Source organism: Mytilus galloprovincialis, chromosome 9 (genome assembly GCF_965363235.1).
Source record: "Mytilus galloprovincialis chromosome 9, xbMytGall1.hap1.1, whole genome shotgun sequence".
NCBI classification, from domain to species: domain Eukaryota; kingdom Metazoa; phylum Mollusca; class Bivalvia; order Mytilida; family Mytilidae; genus Mytilus; species Mytilus galloprovincialis.
In genome coordinates, this window is record NC_134846.1 from 55,762,572 (window position 1) to 55,789,805 (window position 27,234).

Here is a 27,234-nt window from a genome sequence, read left to right on the forward strand (position 1 = left end):
ATGGCCAGGTCATCGGACACATTTTTCAAACAAAGTACCTCAAAGATGATTGTGGCCAAGTTTGAAATAATTTGGCCCAGTAGTTTCAGAGGAGAAGATTTTTGTAAAAGATAACTAAGATTTACGAAAAATGGTTAAAAATTGACTATAAAGGGCAATAACTCCTAAAGGGGTCAACTGACCATTTCGGTCATGTTGACTTATTTGTAAATCTTACTTTGATGAACATTATTGCTGTTTACAGTTTATCTCTATCTATAATAATATTCAAGATAATAACCAAAAACGGCAAAATTTCCTCAAAATGACCAATTCAGGGGCAGCAATCCAACAACAGGTTGACCGATTCATCTGAAAATTTCAGGGCAGATAGATCTTGACCTGATAAACATTTTTACTCCGTCAGATTTCCTCTAAATGTTTTGGTTTTTGAGTTATAAGCCAAAAACTGCATTTTACCCCTATGTTCTATTTTTAGCCGTGGCGGCCATCTTGGTTGGTTGACCGGGTCACGCCACACATTTTTAAAACTAGATACCCCAAAGATGATTGTGGCCAACTTTGGATTAATTTGGCCCATTAGTTTCAGAGGAGAAGAGTTTTGTAAAAGATTACTTAGATTTATGAAAAATAGTTAAAAATTGACTATAAAGGGCAATAACTCCTTAAGGGGTCAACTGACCATTTCGGTCATGTTGACTTATTTGTAAATCTAACTTTGCTGAACATTATTGCTGTTTACAGTTTATCTCTATCTATAATAATATTCAAGATAATAACCAAAAACGGCAAAATTTCCTCAAAATTACCAATTCAGGGGCAGCAACCCAACAACAGGTTGACCGATTCATCTGAAAATTTCAGGGCAGATAGATCTTGACCTGATAAACATTTTTACCCCCATCAGATTTCCTCTAAATGCTTTGGTTTTTGAGTTATAAGCCAAAAACTGCATTTTACCCCTATGTTCTATTTTTAGCCGTGGCGGCCATCTTGGTTGGTTGACCGGGTCACGCCACACATTTTTTAAACTAGATACCCTAAAGATGATTGTGGCCAAGTTTGGATTAATTTGGCCCAGTAGTTTCAGAGGAGAAGATTTTTGTAAAAGATTACTTAGATTTATGAAAAATGGTTAAAAATTGACTATAAAGGGCAATAACTCCTAAAGGGGTCAACTGACCATTTCGGTCATGTTGACTTATTTGTAAATCTAACTTTGCCGAACATTATTGCTGTTTACAGTTTATCTCTATCTATAATAATATTCAAGATAATAACCAAAAACAGCAAAATTTCCTCAAAATGACCAATTCAGAGGCAGCAACCCAACAACGGGTTGACCGATTCATCTGAAAATTTCAGGGCAGATAGATCTTGACCTGATAAACATATTTAACTCTGTCAGATTTCCTCTAAATGCTTTGGTTTTTGAGTTATAAGCCAAAAACTGCATTTTACCCCTATGTTCTATTTTTAGCCGTGGCGGCCATCTTGGTTGGTTGACCGGGTCACGCCACACATTTTTTAAACTAGATACCCCAATGATGATTGTGGCCAAGTTTGGTTCAATTTGGCCCAGTAGTTTCAGAGGAGAAGATTTTTGTAAAAGTTAACGACGACGGACGACGACGGACGACGACGACGGACGCCGGACGCAAAGTGATGGGAATAGCTCACTTGGCCCTTCGGGCCAGGTGAGCTAAAAAGGTCCTATGTAGCACTATATTCCACATTGGCAGATATGCTTAATTTCAAATTGGCACCATGATCTTGAATTCTGCATATAACAAATCTGCCCTATGTATATGTTTACAAGGGAAAATATCAAATTATCTACATGGTACAAATCATATGGTTTACTTTCTGCTTTGGTGGCCATCTTTTATTTCACATTGTTAAAAAATCAAAGAGCTGAAAGCTCTGAAGAAAAATGACGCCACTGTCTCTAATATTGGGATAGTTTTTATGCAAGTCTTGATTTTCACATACCGTAATTAGTTTAACAATGCAACATGTCTCGTAAGCATATAATTGATATTCGTATATGTGTGTGTGTGTGAAGTGAAGGTGACAACTGGCTGTTTTTTAAGACAAATGAATAGGTCAAGACTACCTGAATTGTACAAATAAATACCGTAGAAAGGCTTGTATATTTCTCACTGGTACATAGTCTGAATCCGGGTCCGTTCGCGCCCACTCATGTTCGCCCCTTTCACTTTCACACCCTACATGTTCGCACCCAATCTTAATTGGTTTTGTGTTTAATAACTCTGTAAGCAAGTGTTTTCTTATAAGTATAATTGTTGTCATTGTCTCAAAATAAAGTGAGACAGCATTTTTTTTTTGTGTTGAATAAATCTTAATCATGTTTTAGATAGCGTATTGTTAAAAATTATAATAATCCTTTCTAAATAAAGTGGTATTTGTCAACGTTTTATTTTGTGTTGAATAACTCTTAATCATGTTTTGTTAGTGTATTGCTATAACTTTGTTTCATTGACTTCTTTCAAAATGAAGTGAGATTCTGACTATGTTTTTTTCTGTGTGTTGAATAGATTTTATCATGTTTTGGTTATAATAGTGGATTGCTATATTTTGGTTCCTATATTTTATTGTTTCGTTGTTTCAGATCAAAGGGACCAAGCTGTTAAAAACAATTATCTTTTGTGTTTTTCCTTAAAAATCTTCAATGTTTTACTCATACCAAGCTATAAATACATTCAGTATTTACACCAAAGCAATTTAAAACAACAATCATGATTTTCCAATTATTCAACTTGAATTTGAATTAAAATTGGGCGCGAATGAGTAGAGTGCAAACGGACCTTGGGTGCGAACTTGCGAGGTGCGAACGTGTAGGGTGCGAAAGTGTATTGGGCGCGAACAGACCTGATACCACATAGTCTGAACCCCATTCTCCCACAAAATATTAAGTAAATAATCTTTTTGTTACTGTTATCAAAGGTCTAATGAAACTCAGGTAATTTCAAACATTTGTCAAAGAATTCTAGTCAAACCGGCACCTGGTTAAATTGGCACCTGGACAAATCAGCACCTGGTTAAATCGACACCTGATTTAGTCAATTCGTCACCCATGTTAAATATAAATTTTAACAGTATTTTAAGCAAAAAGAGTAAAAAATAAGTAAGGGGTTGCCAGAATTTTTTTCAGTATTTAAGCAAAAAGAGTTAAATACTAACTTTCACATTTTTGGGTGTTCATGTACATTTTGTATATATTTATTTTTCTCAACTTAATGACTTTTTTGGTGCATTTTTAATGATATATATATGAGTAGTCAAAATAATTATTACGTCTGGCAAGGCTTTTTTAATTTTATTCTGGGACACCTTTCTTTGACCGCAAGGCTATGTTAATTTTTTTCTGGGACGCCTTCCTACGAACTTCATAGGAAGACATCACAGAAAAAAAATAAAATAGCCTTGCCAGACGTCATAATTATTTGGACTAATACATGAGGTATTGGATATGTTTATGCATTATTTAAACCAGTTGAGCATTTCACAGGATTGTTTGTTTAATGCTTTTTAAACTTTACTGAAAAAAACCACCTTAAATTTGCTTATTATTTGGCATATAAGTTTGATTTATTGAAAGGGACTCCTAGTTTTCCATTTTATTTTAATAATTGTCTAATTGTTAAAACAACAGCTTGGGTAAGGGCTTCGTTGTTTACCTTTATACACAACAACATATTCACTATGTACTTGGTAACAATTATTAATTAATTGAATAGAAAATATTATAACAAATATCAATGGATGCCGAATTGACGTCAAATAGGTGCCGATTTGACTAGATGCCAACTTAACAAGGTGCCGACTTGACTTGTACGTTTCAATTCCTCTGCGATCGTTTGCGGTATTTTCTTGAGAAAAACCTATTTTCCATCATCAAAGAGAAGAAAAAACTGCTAGAAAATGATTCTGGAACGCTTCATGATTGTTAAAATAAGTTAAATTCACTCAAAAAACAATTTTAAAACTTGCGATGTTTAAACAGGAAGTTTCAAAAGCACGTGTAAAAGAAGAAATTAACCGGTGAAAGTGGAAATCCGTACATAACAGATATCACTATAGTACGACTTTGAAAGCAAAACAGTTCCATCCTTTTGTAAAACAGTCTTTAATATACCTATCACATTAATGTTTGAAGGGTCTTAAGCTTATTTAAACCATTAAAGTCGGTATGAAACACCAAAACGGAATGAACAATAACCGATTACGTTTTGTAGTTTACAAATTCTAAACTGGTTCCCGTCAAACTACAACACTTTGTTCGAGTGTAGTGGAATACAAGCAGAAACCAGTTAGTTTGTAAACTGGTTCCTGGCTGATTACTACACAATGACCTCTCATGCATAATGATAACACAAGCAAATTCCAGTTTGTATAGAAAATAGTAAATACGAAACCAAGCGCGGTAGGCAGAGAAATGTAATGAAGTTCAGGTCGCCAGTAATGGAACAATGACTGCGTCATTTTCCAAAAAATCGCACAAGTGTGGATCTGGACAATATAAGAATCTCACAATAGGAAAAGTAGGTGCATAATTTTATAATAACTGCACAATAAGAATAAACTTTTGTAAATGTTCTAAGAAGCTGTTTGCATAGCTTTTTAGAGGTTTTATCTTTGGCAGCCATACTCATGTACTGGACTTCTGACTAAACAAAATATCATCAGTTTGATAAAGGAACCTATAATTTTTATAATTAAACTAAAGCAGCTGATCGACTGCTCAGTTGATGTCAATAAACCAACAAAAGAGATAGAAAGATGGAAATGAAGAACTGATAGAACCTTACCATGCCAAATAACATGTATATGTTTCAAACTGACACATTTTATATATGTACCTAGTGAGAAAAAAATTCTAAAGATGTAAAATAGGGTGTAAAAATAAGCTTTAGATGTTGCCTTAAAATAATGAATTATTCTAATGTAAATTATGATTAAAACACAACCAACAATTTTAATCAATAATCATATTCATTAACTTGAGTATGTTTACTAAAGTAAGAACAATTCCATCTCTCCCTAAAACAATTTTGAGGACTAAGTTGCACATGAAGTTGCTCTTGATATGTTTATATTGTAATATTCCTGCAGATCATTAATTATGACAATACTATGATGAGCCACACACTATCAAACAGGCAATTGCATGAGGTTTCTTATGTATAGTACTATAAGCCTCCTCAAGCAAACATCAAGATTTTTTTGTATGTTTTGATTATTCTGAAGTAGTCAGTGTACTTCTATGTGTCACAAAAGCTCTGGAAACTTGTTTTCAGTAATTTTGTTTACTAAAATACAGTGTGACTGGGTCAAAATTACATTCTGTATCTTTACTTGTCAATAAGAAATAATATTGGTACAATTTATTTGATTTTGATACACATATTCCTAATAAATATAAAGACTTCTTATAAAATTAATCTGGTAAAGTGTATGAAAGTCTAAATAGGATTCTACATGTACTAATACAGCTACAGAAAGTGGATATATCTAGTCACTGGAAATACCATATATATAATTTAAAGTATAATGTTCAAATGGTAGGACATTTTAAACTTGTGTAAAGTGTTACCCACCTGTCAGTGTTTCTACAAACAAAGAAAATCCAGCAGCTCATTTTCGAAAGACATTTATAATGGCTATAAATCATTGTTTCATTTCAAACTTTTGAGGACACATTTTTTTACATTAAAAGGGCTATGTAATAAAATTTTTTAGCCAAGTATCTACTCACCTTTAAATGAACTCTAGTTCCTACGGGAGTTTCTAGCCTCCATATACATGATGAATATTTAGGATATGTTTGAGGATAATGAGGTGAATGGAATGTCTGTAATATTCCCTGAAGGTGACCCCCACAGCTACCTGAAAATAAAATCAAAACTTTTATAGAAATTGTAAAATCCTTACGAATACAATTTCCTGAAATGTTGCATCTATAGATCTTAAAAAATTAGGTCTACAACTAAACTCACTTTCAATCTGTTTTCAGGTGCAAGAACATGGAAATCTTGCAATATTTGAAAGCACATCGAAGACTCTACAACTATTTTTTTCCCTTCAAAATAACAAAATGGGTCAAACTATATACACTGTTGGGGACATAATTTCACATAAAATATGCTATGCAGTTACTTTTGAAACTGTTACTGATCTAGTTCACACCACTGATAGTAATGAAAAAAGTGTAAATATAAGATGGGAAAAAATATATTCTATAACTATTCTATAACTCTTAAATGTGTACTTTTATGTAACACTAGTACTACAAAACCCTTTACCAGTAAGTAGGTGCATTAGTTATTAGACTGTATAACTATCAATAATTACCTCTTCCTATTAACATTACTAGAACACACCCGCGAAATCGCGGGCATTCAGAGCGTGGTTGAAAGTACAACCATGTATGTAAAGTGTTGTAGGAAGAATTTTGTAAAATATTTAATGACTTGAGAATTTTAGGAAAAGTATCAAAAGTCATAGGTACTTGGGGACAGGAAAAAGTTTTTTGTATCCCTCCTCCTATTTCCAAAATTCCCAATTTTTGGTTTTCTATTTTTTTCATTATGAACATACATTTAGTATATTATGAACATTCAAGGCAGGAGCCTGTAATTCTGTGGTTGTCGTTTGTTTATGTGTTATATATTTGTTTTTTGTACACACATAAGGCCGTTAGTTTTCTCATTTGAATTGTTTTACATTGTCATTTCGTGGCCTTTTATATCTGACTATGGGTATTGACTTTGCTCATTGTTGAAGGCCGTAAGGTGACCTATAGTTGTTAATTTCGGTGTCATTTTGGTCTCTTATGGAGAGCTGTCTCATTGGCAATCATACCACATCTTTTTTTTTGTAATCAATGAAGGAACTGGAGAATTTCAGAAAAGGTATCAAAAGTCATAGGTACTTTGGGACAGGACAATTGTTTTTCTAGCCCAGCTCCTCCTTTTCCCCCCAAAAAATGTTCTCTATTAATTTTGATAACACATGAATAATAATATTAATTTTAGCGCTTAACTGTATATTATGACCATTCATAAAGGGGGGTGGTGGTGTCGTTGGGTTCCTGATCCCGATATCCCGGGCTTACATGTACAAACATGAAACCCCGAGGTCCCGAATTTAAAAAGAATTAAATATCCTGTCATCCCGAAATTCCGATCTTAAAAGCACCTGATCCCGACGTCCTGAAAAGGTCCTGCCCCTCCCCCCCTCTCAGTCATTACTATAAAGTGTATTTTGTTTTTACTTTTTAATTCTCAGTTTAATAATCGATCCACGGCGGTCATTGATATATTATACAGACCATCTCTATCTAATAAACTCTGTGACCGCCGTGGATAGTTAACTTGAAAATGATATCAGACAGAAAATACTCTTTATTCGTAGTATATGTATGTTCAAGGTATACAGAAAAACTAGAGGCTCTAAAGAGCCTGTGTCGCTCACCTTGGTCTATGTGCATATTAAACAAAGGACACAAATGGATTCATGACAAAATTGTATTTTGGTGATGGTGATGTGTTTGAAGTTCTTACTTTACTGAACGATTTTGCTTCTTACAATTATATCTATCATGAACTTTGCCCATTAGTAACAGAGAACTATATTTGGTAAAAATTTACATAAATTTACCAAATTAATGAAAATTGTTAAAAATTGACTATAAAGGGCAATAACTCCTTAAGGGGTCAATTGACCATTTAGGTCATGTTGACTTATTTGTAGATCTTACTTTGCTGAACATTATTGCTGTTTACAGTTTATCTCTAACTATAATAATATTCAAGATAATAACCAAAAACAGCAAAATTTCTTCAAAATTACCAATTCAGGGGCAGCAACCCAACAACCGATTGACCGATTCATCTGAAAATGTCAGGGCAGATAGTTCTTGACCTGATAAACATTTTTATCCCCTGTCAGATTTCCTCAAAATGCTTTGGTTTTTGAGTTATAAGCCAAAAACTGCATTTTACCCCTATGTTCTATTTTTAGCGGTGGCGGCCATCTTGGTTGGTTGACCAGGTCACGCCACACATTTTTTAAACTAGATACCCCAAAGATGATTGTGGCCAAGTTTGGATTAATTTGGCCAAGTAGTTTCAGAGGAGAAGATTTTTGTAAAAGATTACTTTAATTTACGAAAAATGGTTAAAAATTGACTATAAAGGGCAATAACTCCTAAACGGGTCAACTGACCATTTTGGTCATGTTGACTTATTTGTAGATCTTACTTTGCTGAACATTATTGCTGTTTACAGTTTATCTCTATCTATAATAATATTCAAGATAATAACCAAAAACAGCAAAATTTCTTCAAAATTACCAATTCAGGGGCAGCAACCCAACAACCGATTGACCGATTCATCTGAAAATTTCAGGGCAGATAGATCTTGACCTGATAAACATTTTTACCCCACGTCAGATTTGCTCTAAATGCTTTGGTTTTTGAGTTATAAGCCAAAAACTGCATTTTACCCCTATGTTCTATTTTTAGCCGTGGCGGCCATCTTGGTTGGTTGACTGGACTACCCGGGGCCCACCCTTTTGTTGGAAAATTTGGTTGATTATATATCCCCTTCCTTAGATCAGTCAGCGTCCCCCTCCCCCTTTATGATGAGTTCAGGATCCGCCACTGTTGTTGCATTTAGGTTTAGTAGTTAATGGCCCTTTACATCCTTTTTTTCATTATTCTCATTAAGTTTTTCTTTTATAAATTAGGGTAGAGGCAATGATTAATGCTGGTTTGGGTTATATAAGGACAGAAGCAATGATTAATGCTGGTTTGGGTTATGTAAGGACAGAAGCAATGATTATGCTGGTTTGGGTTACTGCCATAACAAATAAAGGGGAATATAATTGTATCATTTTCCCAATTTTGATCCTCTAGATTGTTTTTTGTTGTTTAATAGGTTGCTGCCTCTTTGATGTTTACCCCACATTTCCTTCTATTCATAAATGGCCTTTTACAGGATGTTATATAATTAATTGATTATAACCAATATGTACTTAAGTTATAGTAATTTTGAGTTGATTGGCAAGAACATTACATATAATTTTTAAAGTTTACATTCTTGGGATGATTCTTGTTTAGTATGGTTCCCACTTGCCCTATAAACTGTTTACAAAGCCTAACATAAGATGCATAATAATGATTTAAGGTTTTGCTGGTCCTTTGGGTCGTTCTTCTAAAAAAAAATCATATATAAGTACATCTATATAACATAAAACATTTTAAAAACATTTTAAATAGTTCATATAAATGGTTTTCCTGTAAATATCACCTAATAACATTTTAACAGCTTTTTAATATTTCATATGTTGTCTTAATAACATTTCCTGGAAGGATTTTTGACATTTTGGGTTTTTTTTTTCATTATAAATGTCAAAAATCTACAATTTTATGATTTTTAAAATGTTTTTAATTTGACAATTATTATGATTGGTCTTATATCTCAGGCAGAACTTTAGAAAATATACATATAAAGACTTTTATTTGTAAAAAGTAAAATAAATTGTAAGATTATGTATGAGCATACACGTTTTTAACCTATTGTTGATATAACCAAGACAGTGATCCTTCAAATTATAGATTTAATCTCCGATTAAGATACATCCTTGTTATAAAAATAAACCTTTCATGTCAAGAATCATTTTAATATTCCAAGAAATAGGAACTTCTGTCATAAGAGTTAAAAATTTTGTGGGGGGTAGACTTATAATTTAACTTATTATATGGTTTTACTATACAGTCCAAAACAGTTAAAAGTATGATTGAGGATGAAGGAAGTAAATAGGCCCCATACAGTTCAATATTTTATACCTATCCAATTGGATACCATAGGATCTAATAATGGGACAGACATATAATGTAATCTCAAGGAAGAATTTTGTCCAATAATAAACATTTCGTAGACTTATATTTTTTCATTAAAGATTATTTTATTTAAAAAGTCTATGACTGTGCACTTCTAATCTAAATTATTACAGTTTTGTGTTTACAAATATTAGTTTTCAGAAAACTAGACATACACAAAGAAATATTGATTCATTCTTGGTTGTTAAACATGAATTGCAATGCTGGGTTTATTTCCTACAACTGTCAAATTTACAGAAATATTTTTGTTGACCCTTTTCAACATGAAACGGTATGTGATGTACCATGTTTTGGTGTTATAGCACCTAGTGTTATATACATTTTAAAGTTCAAGAGAGAAAACACAGCACTGTAGTCAACAACTGGTAAGTTAACCCTGATGTTTGAATCTCAGTTATCTGGTTATAGGCTGAATCTTTTATGGTTCAACTAGAGTGCTGAGTAAACATGAACCTATCTACAGAATGAGGAAATGTTTACAGTGAAACCTGTAACCTAGTGACCAGACAAGGTGTTAGACTATGACGGATACTTACAATCTAGTATGATAAACTGATCAACACTATGTCAACTTATCACATTGTACTATAATGCATCACTATCCTTTTTCTAATTTGATAATGCTAAATAAATAGTTTCGAATTTTTTTTTTGTAATTTTATAAATATATTCCTTTTTTTATCCCAATTTTCTGAAAAAGGCTTCTAGAAAATAACAAGTCTTATTAATACATCGTCGCTGGGCTTCTAAAATGTTGTAAATTACAAATTTTTCAAGAAAAAAATATCTCACAAACAGGCTTTGAAAATTTTGGCAAAATGCATGCTTCCAAAATGTCGTATGTGAACTTGCACATTTTAGTAAATAGAGTGAAATAAAAACTTTGACATTTCTGGATTATCCAAGAACTAAAGAAGTGTACAATTATTTTTTTTCCCAAAGCCATTCTACAACGATTTTCAAGTTTTCATACAACATTTTGGAAGCAAACTTTACAAACAACTGACATTGGCAATTTTGTAATATGTCTTATTTCATACATTTTGATTGGTCTAACTGCATGGTATTTTGTAATACCAAAGGTTTTCTCCCTCCCAGACCATTGGTGTCAAAAAGTATTTTTAGCCAAAAAAGTCATATACGACATTTTAGAAGCCCAGCGACGACATGTATAGCCCATCTTTTGTGGTTGAACCAGAATAGACCCAAATTGTATGGCTCTTTCCACTTTTATCAAAAGAAAAACATTTATCTTTTTGACATGCAAAAGTAAAACAAATCTTTAAAGACTATATTATAGTCATGATAGTTCCCAAACTGCTATTTTTCCTTTAATCAAGATTCCTGTAAAAGAAAAGTGGAGATTTTTATGTGCACATTTCCAAATAATTATTTTGCCTTCATGAGTGTCTGCTGTGTGAAAAAAAAAGTGTTATTCTTGGTGATTTTTTTTATTAGTGGTTACTTAAGTAAATTATAGCAATATCAATTAAACATGGGCCTGATTATCTAACTATACAATATTACAATATAGGAGATAACTCTTATGATGATTGAAGATGAAAAAAAATGTATATTTGAAGCCAATTTAACTCATTAAAGCTATTCATTAATTCGAATAAAAGAATTATAAAAAAAAATGTCAGCAATAATCTTTACATAAAATAAATGCCTAAAGATAGATTGGGTGTCTTATGCCACCTTGGATTGTAAATGAGCAAATCACAATCAGTCTTAATCTTTAATAAAATATGCAAATTTTGAGAGAGGAATGTAACTCATTTGTTATACTTAAACTGGTCCGCCGTTCTATCTATAGCTTCGCACCGAAGGAAATGGGTTGGAGCTATTGTCACATTGGCATTGATTGGACGAGTCTTACAAATTCAACGATTCGCTAATAAAATTGTCCAATTAAAGTGATAGGAAATTGACCTCAAATGTTAATACTGTGATGCCGCAAAATAAACAAGTATCTGTTAATTAACCCCATGGTAGTAGCACAGATAAATGACCAACGAGCGTGTTAACATGTTTTTGACAAACTGAGCCGGTATCTTTTGATTCCTTAAAAACTCAGTAGGGTAATGAATGTGCTAATTTTTCTTTGATTTGATATCAGTATAATAAATAACTAAACATAGCCCATGATGTACTAGTCTCGTCGAATTATTAAATCCAGCGGTCAGAATTCTGACCACGGGATTTAGGCCATACCTGTTGTCAGTGTAGCGATAAGTGAACACAACAGGGGTCCAGTTTATTGTTATACTTTACATCTAAATGAGGAAAATTATCTGTTTTATCTTATTATTATTCTTATTTGAAGAATACATTCAATTCTTTTTAACTTTGCCATGGGGAATAACTCAGATAACCTTTCTTTAAAACAGGAATTTTGCAGTGAAATTACATATTTAACTTTGTTGCAAGAAAACAAGTGTTGTGACCCTAATTTATTTACTTTTGATTTTTTAAAGCACAATATAAGAATAATCTTCTCAGATTTTTTTTTATAATTCCATCTCCTTTTTTCATAATACCCCACATTATTGTCTTTTTCATGCATAATCTAACAGTAACTAAAATCTGACAATAATGCACAACCTTTAGCTTGAAAAAAGAACTGTGACCCATATCTTTTAAACATATTTTTGAAAAATTCATGATATAAACTAATTTTGGTGATTTTCTTTTTTTTCTCAAAACTTCCATTCATTTATATTTAGACCCATGATTTTTCTTTAAGAAAGTTTATTTTTTTATAGGGGTCAACTTGATGACAAGTCTAATATTTAAGTACAGGGAAACTAAGCATCCTTCATTCATACTTTTTTTGTAAAAGACATGACTAATTTAGCAACAGATCATAGGTGAACACATATCTGTCTGTCATGGGTTGCATCCTGCATATTAATGGTTGTTACAGAAAAAAAATACTCATTTTGGATATCTAACTTTTTCATTTCAAATAAACTTATTCATTATTTTGCCAATTATAACATAAGTAATAAGTGGTCAATTTGCCTTGGAATATTCTTCTTGAATTTTTTTTCTTGTTTCTAATATTTGAATGTCACTAAAATAATATGGTGTGTAACAATTAAGTTATGCAACAAACTAAACTTGTATCATTTATATCTGTAATACTATTATACAGGGAACCTTAAAAAGCATTACTAATTTTTCACATGCAGTCCTAAATAAACTTGAACCGAAACACTTTCATTGGGTCTACCATAACATTAACATGTAATGACCAGTGGCGGATCCAGAAATTTTCATAAGTGGGGGCCCACTGACTGACCTAAGAGGGGGCCCGCTCCAGTCACGCTTCAGTGATTCCCTATATAAGCAACCAAATTTTTTCCCAAAAAGGGGGCCCCCCCCCCCCCTAAATCCGCCTCTGATGACCATGATTGTTCGGTGTGATTATAGAATCTTGTGGAATAACTTTGAAAGAAGAAAAAAATTGTCACCAGATTTCAACTGCATAACTTGATAAAGAAAATATCTTATTCTAATAAAAAACTACAGTCTGTAGAATAATTAGGTGTGACAATTCTATAACAACAATTGTTAAGATTACATAAGACTGTAATTCCAGACATCTTAAGTATTGTTGATAATTACAACATGTATGCATTAAATATTTGTATCATATTTTTCAGGTGTAAAAGACTCATTAAAATCGGAAAAAATTTGTTCACTAGCAAGCGAATAATTACACGATGCAGTCTAAGCGGGAGGTGATTTACATATAAAGTCTACATGATGGGTTCCGCCTATGACAATTATTTGACAACAATAATATCTGTAAAGATTCTTTCTTCACACTTTACTAATGACATAATGAATAGGAACAACAATTGACTTCGGTAAATTCCTGCAATATTTGACGAAATATAAGTAACTATGAATCTTCAATGGAAACAATTAGATGTAAAATACATCCTTAGTAAACACCCACAAGTTTCTTACATAATACATAACAGAGAAGAAATTTGGGTTTGTGGTCTTCACTATCCGGTATTCCTACTTGTGTGTGTAGGAATATAGAGGCCTAGCTGAACATGTATTAACCAGTTGCAGCCTGGTGTCATGTCTCTTTATTTTTAAAAGAGTACATTTTCGTGGGTATCAATCTTCTTGGTTTGATATCTTGGTCCCAATGTCTGCATACAATTTCAAACCTATATAAAAGTTGTCATTCTTTGAACAGTTAAATTTGTGTAACACAAAACCCATGAAAATGTGTATCCAATGAATAATAATTCCTCAACAGTATACTGTAAAACTCCTACCAGGCAACTTAGGTATCCACTGATTCAGAAGATCCCTAAAAAAGGATAACATTTTCTCTATGCCTATGGTCAATAATGGAAACACAACCTATTAACTCCTACTGCTTCTCTAGCACTAAATTTGTTTAAAACTCATTCAATCCCTCAAAGAAATGTTCCTGCTAAAAAAAAATAAATAACCCAGAGAGAGAAATAGATTAAACCTCCTTATTTAAAACCAGTTTGAGAAACGTTTTAACTGAATTAGACAGTGAAAAGTCGAAATATATGTGAAACCTTGCTTAATAAATACTGCTTTTCAAACAAGCCTCAACATGTAGGGGGTTCTTAAGGAGAAAGAGATGTTCAGTCAATGCAAGGCTTAAATCCTCTGATGAAGAGTATGACTTATAGGAGAGGGGCTATAAGTTTACCTCACAAAGAATCTGTCTATCAAATTCATCTTCAAATTGGTCCTATCATTCTTAATTAGAAAAAAAACAACAGAAAACTATCTACATAACTGTTCTATAGAATACATTTGCAATGGTGAGGTCCCATTTGTTGATGCATTCATAAAATGTACAAACATGATCATGTCTGAAAGAAGGGTTGAAGAAAATGGACATGTGAGCAAAGAGGTCACAACACTTTACCGCAGTATACCAAAACAGTTAAGCTTCTTAAATCTAAAATTGCACAAAAGACGCAGCCGAAAATGGTGACTGTAAATTATATTGTTTTTGCTCAATTCAGCAATCAGTCTGTTAATTTCTAATAAAGGTCCTGTATCTTATTAATTAAGTAAAAACTTCAAAGATTGTATACTGATATACAATATAAAGGCATCATTGATGAAAGTCTTTTTACCCCCAGGTAAGCTTAATATTCTGAAATTACATCCTTTCTTATATAATCAAGCTAAACTAATTTCAGCCCTAAATTTGTTTTGAAAAGTCCTATTATGAAGTTTTATATTTTTAGATGATGCAATTTGATTAAATTTATCTTTAAAATTCAATCAGGGTATTTAGTGCAAATCTCTGTTTAAATTGATAAACAATTAAGTCAGGAAGTACAAAATATTAAATCTACAAGTTCCATTTGTATGATCAATATATCATGTTTGAGTTAAACATGCATTTGTATAATGATATCATATTAATCCTATACACTGACACAACTCTTTTGTCTAACCCTAAGAAATTTCAATGTCTTGGATCTGATTTATTGTTTGATTGGTTGTTGTTTGTTAAATGTCCAGTGGAAAATATTTCACGAGTTTACTGTAAACTCCCTCCCAAGTGAAGAATCTTTTTTTAAATTGAAGGAAAAAAGAGTGGATATGGGTTTTTTTATACATACACTAGCATTGTATTTTCAAATAGGTGAATGACCTTTGACCAAAAGATTTAATCTGGGATGCAAAAAACTGTAAAATTAATGTTTAAATCAATTATAAAAACTATCTCTGGTGAATTATGGTAATTTTTGCATTTTTTCTGTTGATCCACCTTAATAAACCAATTTATAGTACAAGTTAACAATTCTATAGCCTGCTCAAAGACAGACAACGCCTTCTTCTCCATTGTGTGAGCTTTTAAATGGAGAAAATGATGTATTGTTGTATCTATTGATCGGTATAAAACTTATATAAATCAGCCTTTCACGGGGTCATCTAACTGAAAAAACAAGGGCGGAGTGTCACCGCTTACTGGAGTTCCTGGTTGGTTCGATAAAATCACTGAGTCATAAACTTTTCAAATATGTACTTTTTGCATTGAAATACACCTGCTTGGTTCTGCATAATAAGTATTATTATATTTCTTTTTAAACAGAAGTTTAAATTCTATAAAGATATAATGGAGCTTTTATAAAATAGTATTGTAATCTGACATCTTACATAATACATTTCAATTTGAATCTCAAATCATTTTCAGTAGTCAGTGAGGAGATGGGTGGTAATATTTTAAATACGACCTAATGTGACAATAATTTTTCTAAGGGTAATATTTTTTTGCCGTAAAAGAAAACGTGGGTCATAATACATGCTACCACTTATTCATGAGGGACAATAATTATAAAATATTACTTCACCAATTGATAAATCATACATGTTTTTAAACCCCAGTTTAGAATTACACAAAGTGCAGCAAAAATGCTTACGTACATTTAATTCACGTCTATATAAATTTAATGTCTCTATTATTCCTTACTTCAATGGTTATATAATTATCACATCAGTATGTCTTCAATTGCTATTCATTTTTTTTACCATGTCTAATTTTGAGAACAGATTTTATTGATAGCCCATGTCAAATTTTATGTTGAAACAAATCTCTAATTTTTGCTATTCACACCTTAAAAGTAATTGTTATCTTATGTTTATCTTCATAAAATAATGACAGCTTGTTTATCAAGATGAACAAGTTGATAAAAGAGAAATTGAGTGACTTTTTAATCATCATAATACATTGTTATAAAAAAAAATATAGATTTGTTTCATCTGTGATTTTCATTAGACAGTCATCTGCGGAATCTATGTTATAAATGTCAGGTGCGCTCATAGATTTTTAAAATCTGTTTGAAGACTCAGGCATTAAATTTACACTTAGCTCTGTTTTCAAAATCAAGTACAAAATACAAAATATACAGGAAAAGAACATTTGAAAATGCATAGCCTATCTAAGCCTATGTACCTGTTTCTGATTAAACGTTTCAATAATTTAAAAAATACACATTAAAAAGTTGTCTTAATAACATACTTCTGGTTGTTTAACAAAAAAAGAAAATTTGAAAATGCATAGCCTATATACCTGTTTTTGATTAACTGTTTCAATAATTTAAAAAAAAATACACATTAAATAGTTGTTTTAATAACATACTTTTGGTTTTTTAACAAAAATATGAGATAATTTTTAATGTTTTGCAGTCATTATTTGACACTAAAATGGTATTATCAAAACGAATTATGATTCATAACCTATTTCAGTTGTTTAAATAATACTTGTTTTTCAATTTTCCCCTCTGTAGGTTTTGTAAGGTAATGGTGATTTTGAATTAGTCTGGTAAATATAAAATTCATTTAAAACCGCCTAATGACATATATTTAGCATAATTTGGACTCAATTTTTTTGCGTTCCAAATACAAATAATACCTTTTATGAATGTATTACTATTAAATTAAATGATGATGCTTTAAAATTGAATTCTAAAATGTAAATTGATATATTTTTTTTGGCCTTCCAAATACAGATAATAACTTTCATGAATGTATTACTATTAAATCAATTGATGAAAATTGAAATGTAATGTAAATTGATATATTTTACAAATTTTTATGAAAGAGGCAACTTATTTACAATAATTTCATTTACCAGTAGTCTTGAAATTAAATATGAATTTAAAGTTTTAAAGTTATCAATTTTTATGATCATGACAAATCAAGAAAACGAAAGAAAAAAATGATAACATTTAGTAACCCAATGTCATACTATCATGACCTCATCAAGGAAGTAAAGGTCAATATCACTCATTACTACAGGTTTTTTGCTTGTTTTAATTTTTGTTTTAGTTTATATTTTACGTCTTATCTGCCTGGTTTCTATATCACAATGAGTAAAAACAAAAAAGGCAAAAAATAAAGTCAAATTACCTAATTTTTACAAAAAAAAAAACAGTACCATATCAATCAAAGATTTCAGATATACAGATTGTATTAACATGGTGACAAGGGAAGAAAAAGTTAACAACAAAACACCTGACATTAAAATAAAGACCTTTTGTTTATGACTGACAAGCTTATTTTTTCTAAACATATTTAGTATAAGGGCCATAATAATGTCTATTTTGCTAAAACGTTTGTGTAGATGGTTGATTACAAGTATGTACTGGGCCTTACCAGTTACACCCACTTTATTACATCCAAAGACTTATAACATACATAACATATAAACACACGGCAGCGCACGTTTACTATATATTTCCTACATACCTGTAAACCTATTTTTACCAATGTAGATTTACAGATTATTGATATTAACATTAATGTGAAAAAAATTGCATTCAGATCTAATAAAATTGGTTATTCAATTTTAACCCCTTAAATACATTGTATTAACATTAATCTTAAAAAAATTGCATACAGATCTTATAAAATCAGTTTTTCAATTTTAACCACGATTTAACATTGAAAATCAATTTTCTCATGAGAATGAGGAAGTCATAAAGATTAAAGATTTGTAACATAAGGATAACAATATCAAATTAGGAAAATCTTGTGTGTGTTACTAGGAAAGACATTTAAAATAACCCTTCCCTAAATAGGATAATTTCATTCTGTGAAAATTTTCTATAGGGTATCACTTTTTACACATTAAAGTTATACAGATAAAATACAGATTTCAACCTATATAGATTTAAAGGGGCATGTTTATAAAAATCCAATATATCTACAGTCTTGGTAGTTTGACAGATTCTAGCTCTCCAAGAAATTATATCTTTAAATTGAGAATTTAATAACAAGATATTTTTAAGGCAGTTTCGCAAGTCAGCTAGAAATTAGAAGGAAAATCAAGGGGGACAACCTTCTAAAAGTCCCATGACAAGTTCAGAGGTATTTTAAGGCAGTCATTAGAACGAAATTTAACCTTTATCCAAAGGTTAATATGAATATAAGGTATCATTTCCTCTGCTAAAAGGGAAGGTAGCTACAGAGAGGGTAATATAATAATATGTTTCCTTATGTCAATTTTAATTCATCGGACTTTAATCTCTGGAATGATAAAAGACAATTGCAAACAAAATCAAAATATTAGGCCATCTCTTATTAACAACCTGTACCAAAACAATAAATTTAACTTATATAACATCATTCATAGTTCATTCTTATAATCTGATTCAACCTGTGGCCAAGAAGTCACAAAAGTTTGAATGTACTTTCAAAAAATGTAATATTTGTTCTATGGTGGTCATCTTGAATTTCATATTTCAACTGAACTATGAAAATGAAAAAGTTCAAGACACGTTCACCTGATAACCTTTGTCTATTTTTGATTCTAGTCTGAGGAATAGTGGAAAAATGTGATGATTTTAACTAATTTCCTATAAAAATGTAAGTCAAAGTATTGTACATTAATTGAGATACTTGGCTTAAAATAAAATAAAAACAGTAGAAAGATAAGCAGTACATGTAGTTGTTGAAAAGTAAAAAACAATCACACGGAAATAATTGTTATCATGTAATCTAACCTTTGACCTGAAAATTGTATAATACTCTAAATACAGGCCAATTATTATATCTAACTATTCATCAACATCCCCAAAAGAGATCTATATATCATTTCACTAAACATGGTATATTACCGTAAAGCGGGTTAATTTTGAGGGGTGTAAATTTTCGCTTATTTTCTTGAATAGAATAAAAATCGCCAAAGCAAATTCCTCCAATTTAAAAGTGCACATGCACAGATATTGATAAAAGTTTTAATTCCGGCAAAATAATAACCACCAAAATATTTTGTATACCTTATTAAATGAAATATGCAAAATTTAACACCCACAAAAATAACCTGCTATACAGTATATTATCATTATGCTTGCCTCATTGCATTCATTAGTCCTCAATATGAATGAAATATTTGCCACTGGTTTTTAAGCAAGCAGCAATCAATCAAACATGACTTTATAAAATGCATACAAATGTTGTCATAATGTTTGAGACAATTTTTCTGAATATAAATCTTAGACCAATAAGTCAAAAAGCCCATGAAATAATTATAAAAAAGGGGCCCTAATACAAGCAATGTCAATTAAATTTGTCTACCTGTATTCATAAGAGCTTTGACAGAAACCTTTTAAGCTAGAACTTCTAACCAGCAAACCCATAAACAGAATTTGAGGACATCTGATCAATATCATGAATGTGTAGGTTGACAGATTATTGCTTTATCAAAGTACAGTGGCAAATATTACAAGATGTTACAGTTATGGACAATATAGAGGTTGACCTAGAGAATACAAAACCAATAGATGATGAACTAATTACCTGGACACATCAGCTCATCTGATTTATCTGAACACTGATGAATCCCATCACAAATCCATGACCTACTGATACATCCACTTCCATCGGAACAGCGGAATTGTCCTGCAACACACGCTGATGTCTGACACACAGAGCTATAACCTATATCACAATTACTTAGTGTCCAACGATATTCTCCATTGTCAGATAAAGTTGTTGTCATAACAGTACACAGATCATATTCTGAAGAAGATTAAAAGGATTTATTAAGAATTATAATGATAAATAGAGAAACTATGAAAAATTAATATTCATAATGATGTTTTATATAAAAACTCAATGATAATTTTAGATATATAACAAATGGAAATGATGCATGTTACTGGTACTTGTAAAAACTGTACTCAGTAAAATGAAATATTGAGATGACTTTTGGTTTAATGTGTTTGGGAGTTGCCAGATCCACATATACATCCCCTATTTGCTTTGATTCATATGTTTGTCGCTAAATCGTTATGTTTTTGTTTCTTTCTTATCATAATGTTCAGTGGCAAGTATTACATTTCTCAAAAGAGCCACTTCTATCTTTAAGAAAGAGTGGCCAGCTGAGACATTTAGAATCTAACACTTTTTGCATATTTTGAAAAAGATTAGGGTATATTGTGGATTCATCAATTTACCTAGGTACCAATTTTTCAGGGGTTGAGGGACTTTCTATTTTTTGTTGATATTTGATTTGGTAGTTTTACAAAGGTCTGCCTATAGAAAATTTGTACTTCGTTGAACATTTAAATTTGTGGTGCTCTAGTTCTTTACCTGAACATCTTTCAATTACATAACATTGTCATACATGTACATTACAATTTTGATAAATAATATAAAAACACTGACCCTTCCATATCTGAACATTCACTTATAAAAGTTAGAACATCTGTACAAAGTGATAAGCAATGTTTAAATTCTTTGGATATATATAATTCTGTTTATTTCTTTATTTTACACCTATGTATGGTTTACATGGGATGTCATATTGCCTTGAATGACAAGAAGCAAGTGGTTATCCAAACATATTTGTGGTATGTTAGCCCATCATTGTTTTTCTGAGGTTTTCAAGTGTTTTTCTCAGTGTTGAAGACATTCAACCAATGATTCTGATGAAGAACAGAAATAAAAGTCTTGTTCTTGTTCCCTAAATGCCATTTTATGATACCTAGTATATTTATTGAGTAACCTTAATATGATATTGAAAAATCTCACTTTCTAAGTGTCTGGAAGAAAAAAAGAAAATCGTACAATGTAATAATAAAAGGGAGGGGTGATATATAACATATCATGCAGGGAGGGGTGATATATAAAATGTTTTTAAATTTTGAATAAAGGAAAATATTTGAAAATATTTTAATGTAGTTCATACAAACCATTTAAGTTGTGGTCTGTTTTAGAGGAAGTGTAACACCCTCTCATTCAAACACAAGGCTAGACATGTTAAGTAATAATATTACTCACGGTTCGAGGCCTTGTAGTAAGTTTCAAGATCGTAAAAAGTAGAAAAGTTTTCCTTGGAAGAATGATTTATATCACTTAGATTTTGTTTGTGACATGAAAATCAAATCTAATACAAATATTTTTTTCAAAATACATGTACAAATATTATGAGTTTTGCATGTACATAAGTCTGACTGGAGCATTGTTTCAATGGGGAAATAAATCACTTGCAGCATAAATCATTCATGTGTAAACCTAATTTTTCTGACAAGTGGTAAATTCTATTTAGATTGCTGCTAGTTTTTTGTCAATTTTTAGCTGTTTTAGTGTAGATATAGTTAAAGTAACACAAAATGATTTAGACAAACTGATGTTATATTTACCTAACATTTGTCTAAACATTTCTAATTTTAATAGCAAGCATTTAAAATCTTATGTAACATTCTATGCAGATTGTTTGCTATGAAACCTTATTATTAGAGAGTGCCCTGAGTGGATTGATCGATTGACTGCTTAACATCCAGTGGCAAATATTTCATGCATGTTTAGGGAGACACCCACTCTTAGACGTAAAGAATTAAGCATTGGGAAGTGTGCATGACTGGGAAATCTAAGACACCTGAGAGTTATATTTACACGAAGCTAGTCAGAGAATGGATATCTTATCAAATCGTGTCTATAGATTCCCAGGTGTTAGAGACAAGAAGGGTGTGTGCCAGGATGTACACTGCCTCGCCCAGGAGCTTGGGATAGACAGGATTAACTTGGATCAGAGCAAACTGACTTTAAAAAATTTGTTACATGTATTGCCAGATAATTTATAGTGACATAACATTTAAGTATTCCTTTAAAGTAATAGCATCCAGGGAGTCATTAAAACAATGTTACAATTCTCAAATATAATTAGTTTGACTTCTTCATTATTTTCTTTATATGTAGATTTACAAATTGTTAGTCATAACAGTTAGCAATTTTAACTCTTAATCTATTCAGTTATACTTAGAATCACTTCTATACAAGAACTATTCTTCTAATAGAAAATACTAACCAGTAGATTTGATGGGTAGCTGGGTTGTCCAGAACCCATCTGCAGCCTCTGCTAGCTGCCCATCGGACCACCAAAATTTACCAGATTTCTTTCTTTGTAAACCTAAAAAAAATAAATGTACTGGTTATATACCAAAAGATGACTGGTTAACATATCAAAGCTTAGAACAGCTGGTTAAAATACATATAAAAGAGGTGGAATGCATAATGCATTGTTTCAAAAGTATTTTGATTTCTGCGTTTTAAACATAAAATGTGCACGACAATCAAATAATGACCAAAATGTAAATAAATACTATGAGTCATGTTATTTAATTAATAATTATTTATCCAAGGTTAATTACTTTGTCTGCTATTAGTTTTCTACTTGTCAAATGTCACCTTTTCTACCATTTATTTCATGGCCCTGTCAATCATTAACACAAATTGTGTACGATTTCTACTTAATTTTACAGTCAAAACAAATATATACATGTAAAAAATTACAAATATATTCATGTTCGACTATACGTAAGGTTAAGTCAAACAAGAAACCTTGTATATCATGACCTAACTCCTATAGGTAGTACAAGAAAGGTATTTGATAATTTGCTATAACAATTCTGTCAAACCAAACAAAGTATTTGTTTCAAGGTTTTCCGCAATGTTATATCAGAAAGAGTCTTTATCAAAAAGTAATGAATATCTGCAAAGTAATACTTCCTGTACAATTGTTACAAAAGAATTCATATTTTAAAATTTTCAAATCTTCAAAAGGAGTGGGAGGGGAGCTTCAAAACTTTAAATCATATTGAGTTTTATTTTTTACTGCTGCTGCTTTATTTGTAATGGTTTACAGAGCATTCTATACAAATTTTAAATTCACAGCTACCATTGAGAAATAATAAAATAATGTTAGGTTTCTTTATATTCTAAAGAAACTGTAGGATAATTTGTGTTGACAAACTTCATCCAATGTAGAAATGATAAAGTTTAGCAATAGTAACCCTGACATATAAATCTATTAGGAAATAAAAGTAAGAACTGCAAATATATCAATCCATGGATTGAACTAATTTGGTTTTATTATTTGGTCAAGTTTATTTCCATTAATGATTTATAAGTAAACTGCAGAAAGTTCCTTTATTTAAAAAGGGCAAAGTTGATATTTGACAGTATATGAAGGTGTCTTTTTGATAAAATTTCCAACACCAGATGAAACCTAAGTCTAAATTTTTGCATGGCCTTACATTAGGACTGTTACAACTGCCAAGAATACAAGTGTCACTAAATGCCTTCACCACAATAATGATACTTATAGCGTTAAAAATTACTATCATCTGATCTAAATATAACAGTCATTTGTAGAATATGTAAGACAAACAAAAACTGGAATAAATTAGTTGTTTGATACAAGAACTCCAAAGGTGAAGAAAATGTTTAAATCCGTGTTAGTAAGGTGATGTGACATCTAACATGCAAATTAAGTAATTAGTGACGGAGAAAAGAAATTAATTAAAAAGTGTTTACTTGTATAATATATAACTATGAACTAGCATAAGAAAACTGGTGTACTGAAGTTATGAAGCTCTTAATTCTCATATAATTATAAAATTTACCCAAAAAAGAGATTAAAAGTATAGTTAGTTGGAGGTGAAAACTAGAAGCCCATAAGAGCCTGTGTCTTTCCCATACCTAATGTCAGGCCACCTCTAGCCAAGTTAACCCTTTTTACAGGTTCAGATCCCGGGATTGAAAAATCCCCCCTTAGTGGCCAAGTTTCAGAGGAGAAGATGAAAGGTGAATTGCTATAATTTAAATGGAAGCCTATGTGGAATTAATGCCACTATGTATACCATCCATAAATTAAGCAAAATGTGGAATCATTGTAATAGGCCTCCTACTCATCAGTTTGGTTCAATTTTGCCAAGTTATTATAAAGGAGTTGAAGAAATGTCAAAATTAAATGGATGCATAATAGAACAAGAAACACCAAATTATTATTATCTATTTTTCTTCAGCCTATTAAAAAGCTGAACAGAATTTCAATCAACAAAAGAAATCTATAGAAGATAGTCAGAAAAAAAACACTATGTCACATCCATAGCCAGGGGGGTATAGAGGGGTTCGAATGAACCTCCTCTTGAAAACATATAAGCACTGTTAAAGTTGACGTTCTGTTTGAATTGTAACTGTCAAAGTTGAGTATGATTGTATCAAACTCCCCATTGGAAGTTCCTGGCTACAGGCCTATAAGTATGGGACAGGTTTAATAGTAAGGACTGTGATCTGGTCTGTAGTAGGTAACTTACCAATCCACACATTACTTATATTGTGGTTACTAATCAGCTTCCCAATACCTTGATTACTATTGTATCCATCTGTCTTCACCAAGTGACCTCCATATCTACAAAATTATTTAATTTGGTTAATCAGTGAAGTGTAATTTTTAAATTACAAGTGTCAGATTTTATTACATAAACTAATACAAATCAATTAGATAAATAGTTTCTCCCTATTTTCACCAATCCCTTCTCAAACCAGCCACAAAATTGCATACATCTTCAATGGTACTGATTCACATGTTAGCTTTAAGTTCCTGCAAGGAAAGGGAAGAGCAACTATCTATTCAGTTTCAAAATATTTTGATAATAAACTGTGTAACTCTTATGATTTCATATGCACAATTTACCTTTGGCAATAAACGAATAACAGTTCCTTACAAGAAAGGTGGATTCCTATAAAATGTATTTAATTCAGTTTAACTACTATCTTAACTTTTTAAGACTGACCAACCATCTAGATCCTGATATATATTGCACAGAGTGACCAGTTTTAAATGTTAAAGAAAGTATATCAAAGTAATTCCTCTAGAATTTTTTGTGTTTTGTGGATTGATGGGTTACTGTCTCTTTTTATTTATATTTTGAACAAAAGTAAATGTAGTAGCATTATTTGAATTTGTACATTCTTTCAATAATTACCCACTTAGATATGTACTTTACGGTAATGTTAAATAAATTGAACAAAACTAAAACAATCATAAAATACTATCTGAATATCAATTTAATGTTGTATAATCTATAAACAACCTCTGCATTTAGTTAATCAACTATTTCTGGTACAAATGCACTTGTTTTCATTGATATTTTTCGAACCTCCTTGATAATTTAGTCACTATGTTACAAGAATAACAATGAAGCCAAAATTAAACACTTAAAATGAAATTTTCTAGATTAAAGAAGTTTTATATAAAAACTTGTTTAATTAAAATGGTACTAGCACTTTAAAAATCAATGTGCAATGAATACACTGCAGTGAAGATATCCATGAATATTACCAATCATGAATCATGTCTAAGCTGAAGAACATCTGGGTTCAAAGAATCATCAAAACACTGTGCACAAATTACACCATGTTATAAAATGCATTTTTATTGAGATATTCTAAAAGTTGTGGAAGGATTATAACCTAAGTAAAACCTTTCTGTTTAAATCCACTGCTATAAAATAAAGAGATGTAATTGACTGCCAATGAGAATTTTTAACACTATTTAACAGAGACCAAATGATGTACACTTAAGCAACTATACAGGTTATCATATGTAATTTCAGGGCCTTTTATAGCTGACTTTGCAGTATGGGCTTTGCTCATTGTTGAAGCCCGTACTGTAACTATAGCTCTTAATTTCTGTGTCCATTGGTATCTTGTGGAGAGTTGTCTCATTGGCAATCCCATTGGCAGATTCAGGAGGGCCCTATCGGGCCTAGCCCCCCCCCCCCCTTTTCGTAGGAAAAATTTGGTTGATTATATAGGGAATCACTAAAGCATGACTGGAGCGGCCCCCTTTTGAAAAGTTCTGGATTCGCCACTGAATCATACCACATCTTCTTTTTTACATTCATTGATGACCAAAGTCCATAGTATAATGGGCCCAGACATTACAAAATGTAAGATAACCTAATGGGAAAACCAACAGCCCAATTTAAACAATATCAGAAGGATATGACAGTCACCGCTGTTCATGTTTTGAGTAGGTACAAGCATAATAATTGTGGTGGGATTATAAAACTGTTTGTGTGGCTCTTGATTAACAGAAGTGACAAATAGGAAATATACCACAAGAGTTGACAAACTAATATATACTTACCCTACTTTAATATTTGAATGATTTAAAAAAGGCAATGAACTTGACACTTGGGTCAAGTTCTTATATTTGTCAGATGCAAAAACACTACATGTACTTATTTCAAATTCCTCTAAGAATTATCATTTACCTCTCTACAGAATTTTTTTAAGATACACATGACTGGCATTCTACCATAATTTAAGGTCAAGGCTATATAAAAATATGTAGGATGAAATATATTTGACAAAAAATATGTAGTGTTAAAAAATGATCAAGGTCACTTGACATGTCAGACAGACATAAAGTTGTTACAATGAATTCACATACAAAATATAGTTAAACTGCCAAATATAGAACA

The 27,234-nt window shown here is 31.3% G+C and overlaps 1 protein-coding gene across 4 annotated transcripts in view; it reads right to left on the reverse strand.

The window, feature by feature from the left end:
• Window positions 1-27,234, reverse strand: part of LOC143045353 (uncharacterized) — a 127,715-nt gene that overhangs the window by 92,203 nt on the left and 8,278 nt on the right. For all 4 annotated transcript variants that reach the window (XR_012968936.1, XM_076217808.1, XM_076217806.1 and 1 more), the window contains exons 4-7: window positions 25,060-25,154; window positions 22,770-22,871; window positions 20,258-20,479; window positions 5,780-5,910 (exon numbers count right to left, since the gene is read on the reverse strand). Coding sequence is in view for 3 of the 4 variants with exons in the window: in XM_076217808.1 (XP_076073923.1) it covers window positions 5,780-5,910; window positions 20,258-20,479; window positions 22,770-22,871; window positions 25,060-25,154 (550 nt within the window). In the remaining variant the exon portion in view is untranslated. The remainder of the gene's footprint in view (window positions 1-5,779; window positions 5,911-20,257; window positions 20,480-22,769; window positions 22,872-25,059; window positions 25,155-27,234) is intronic.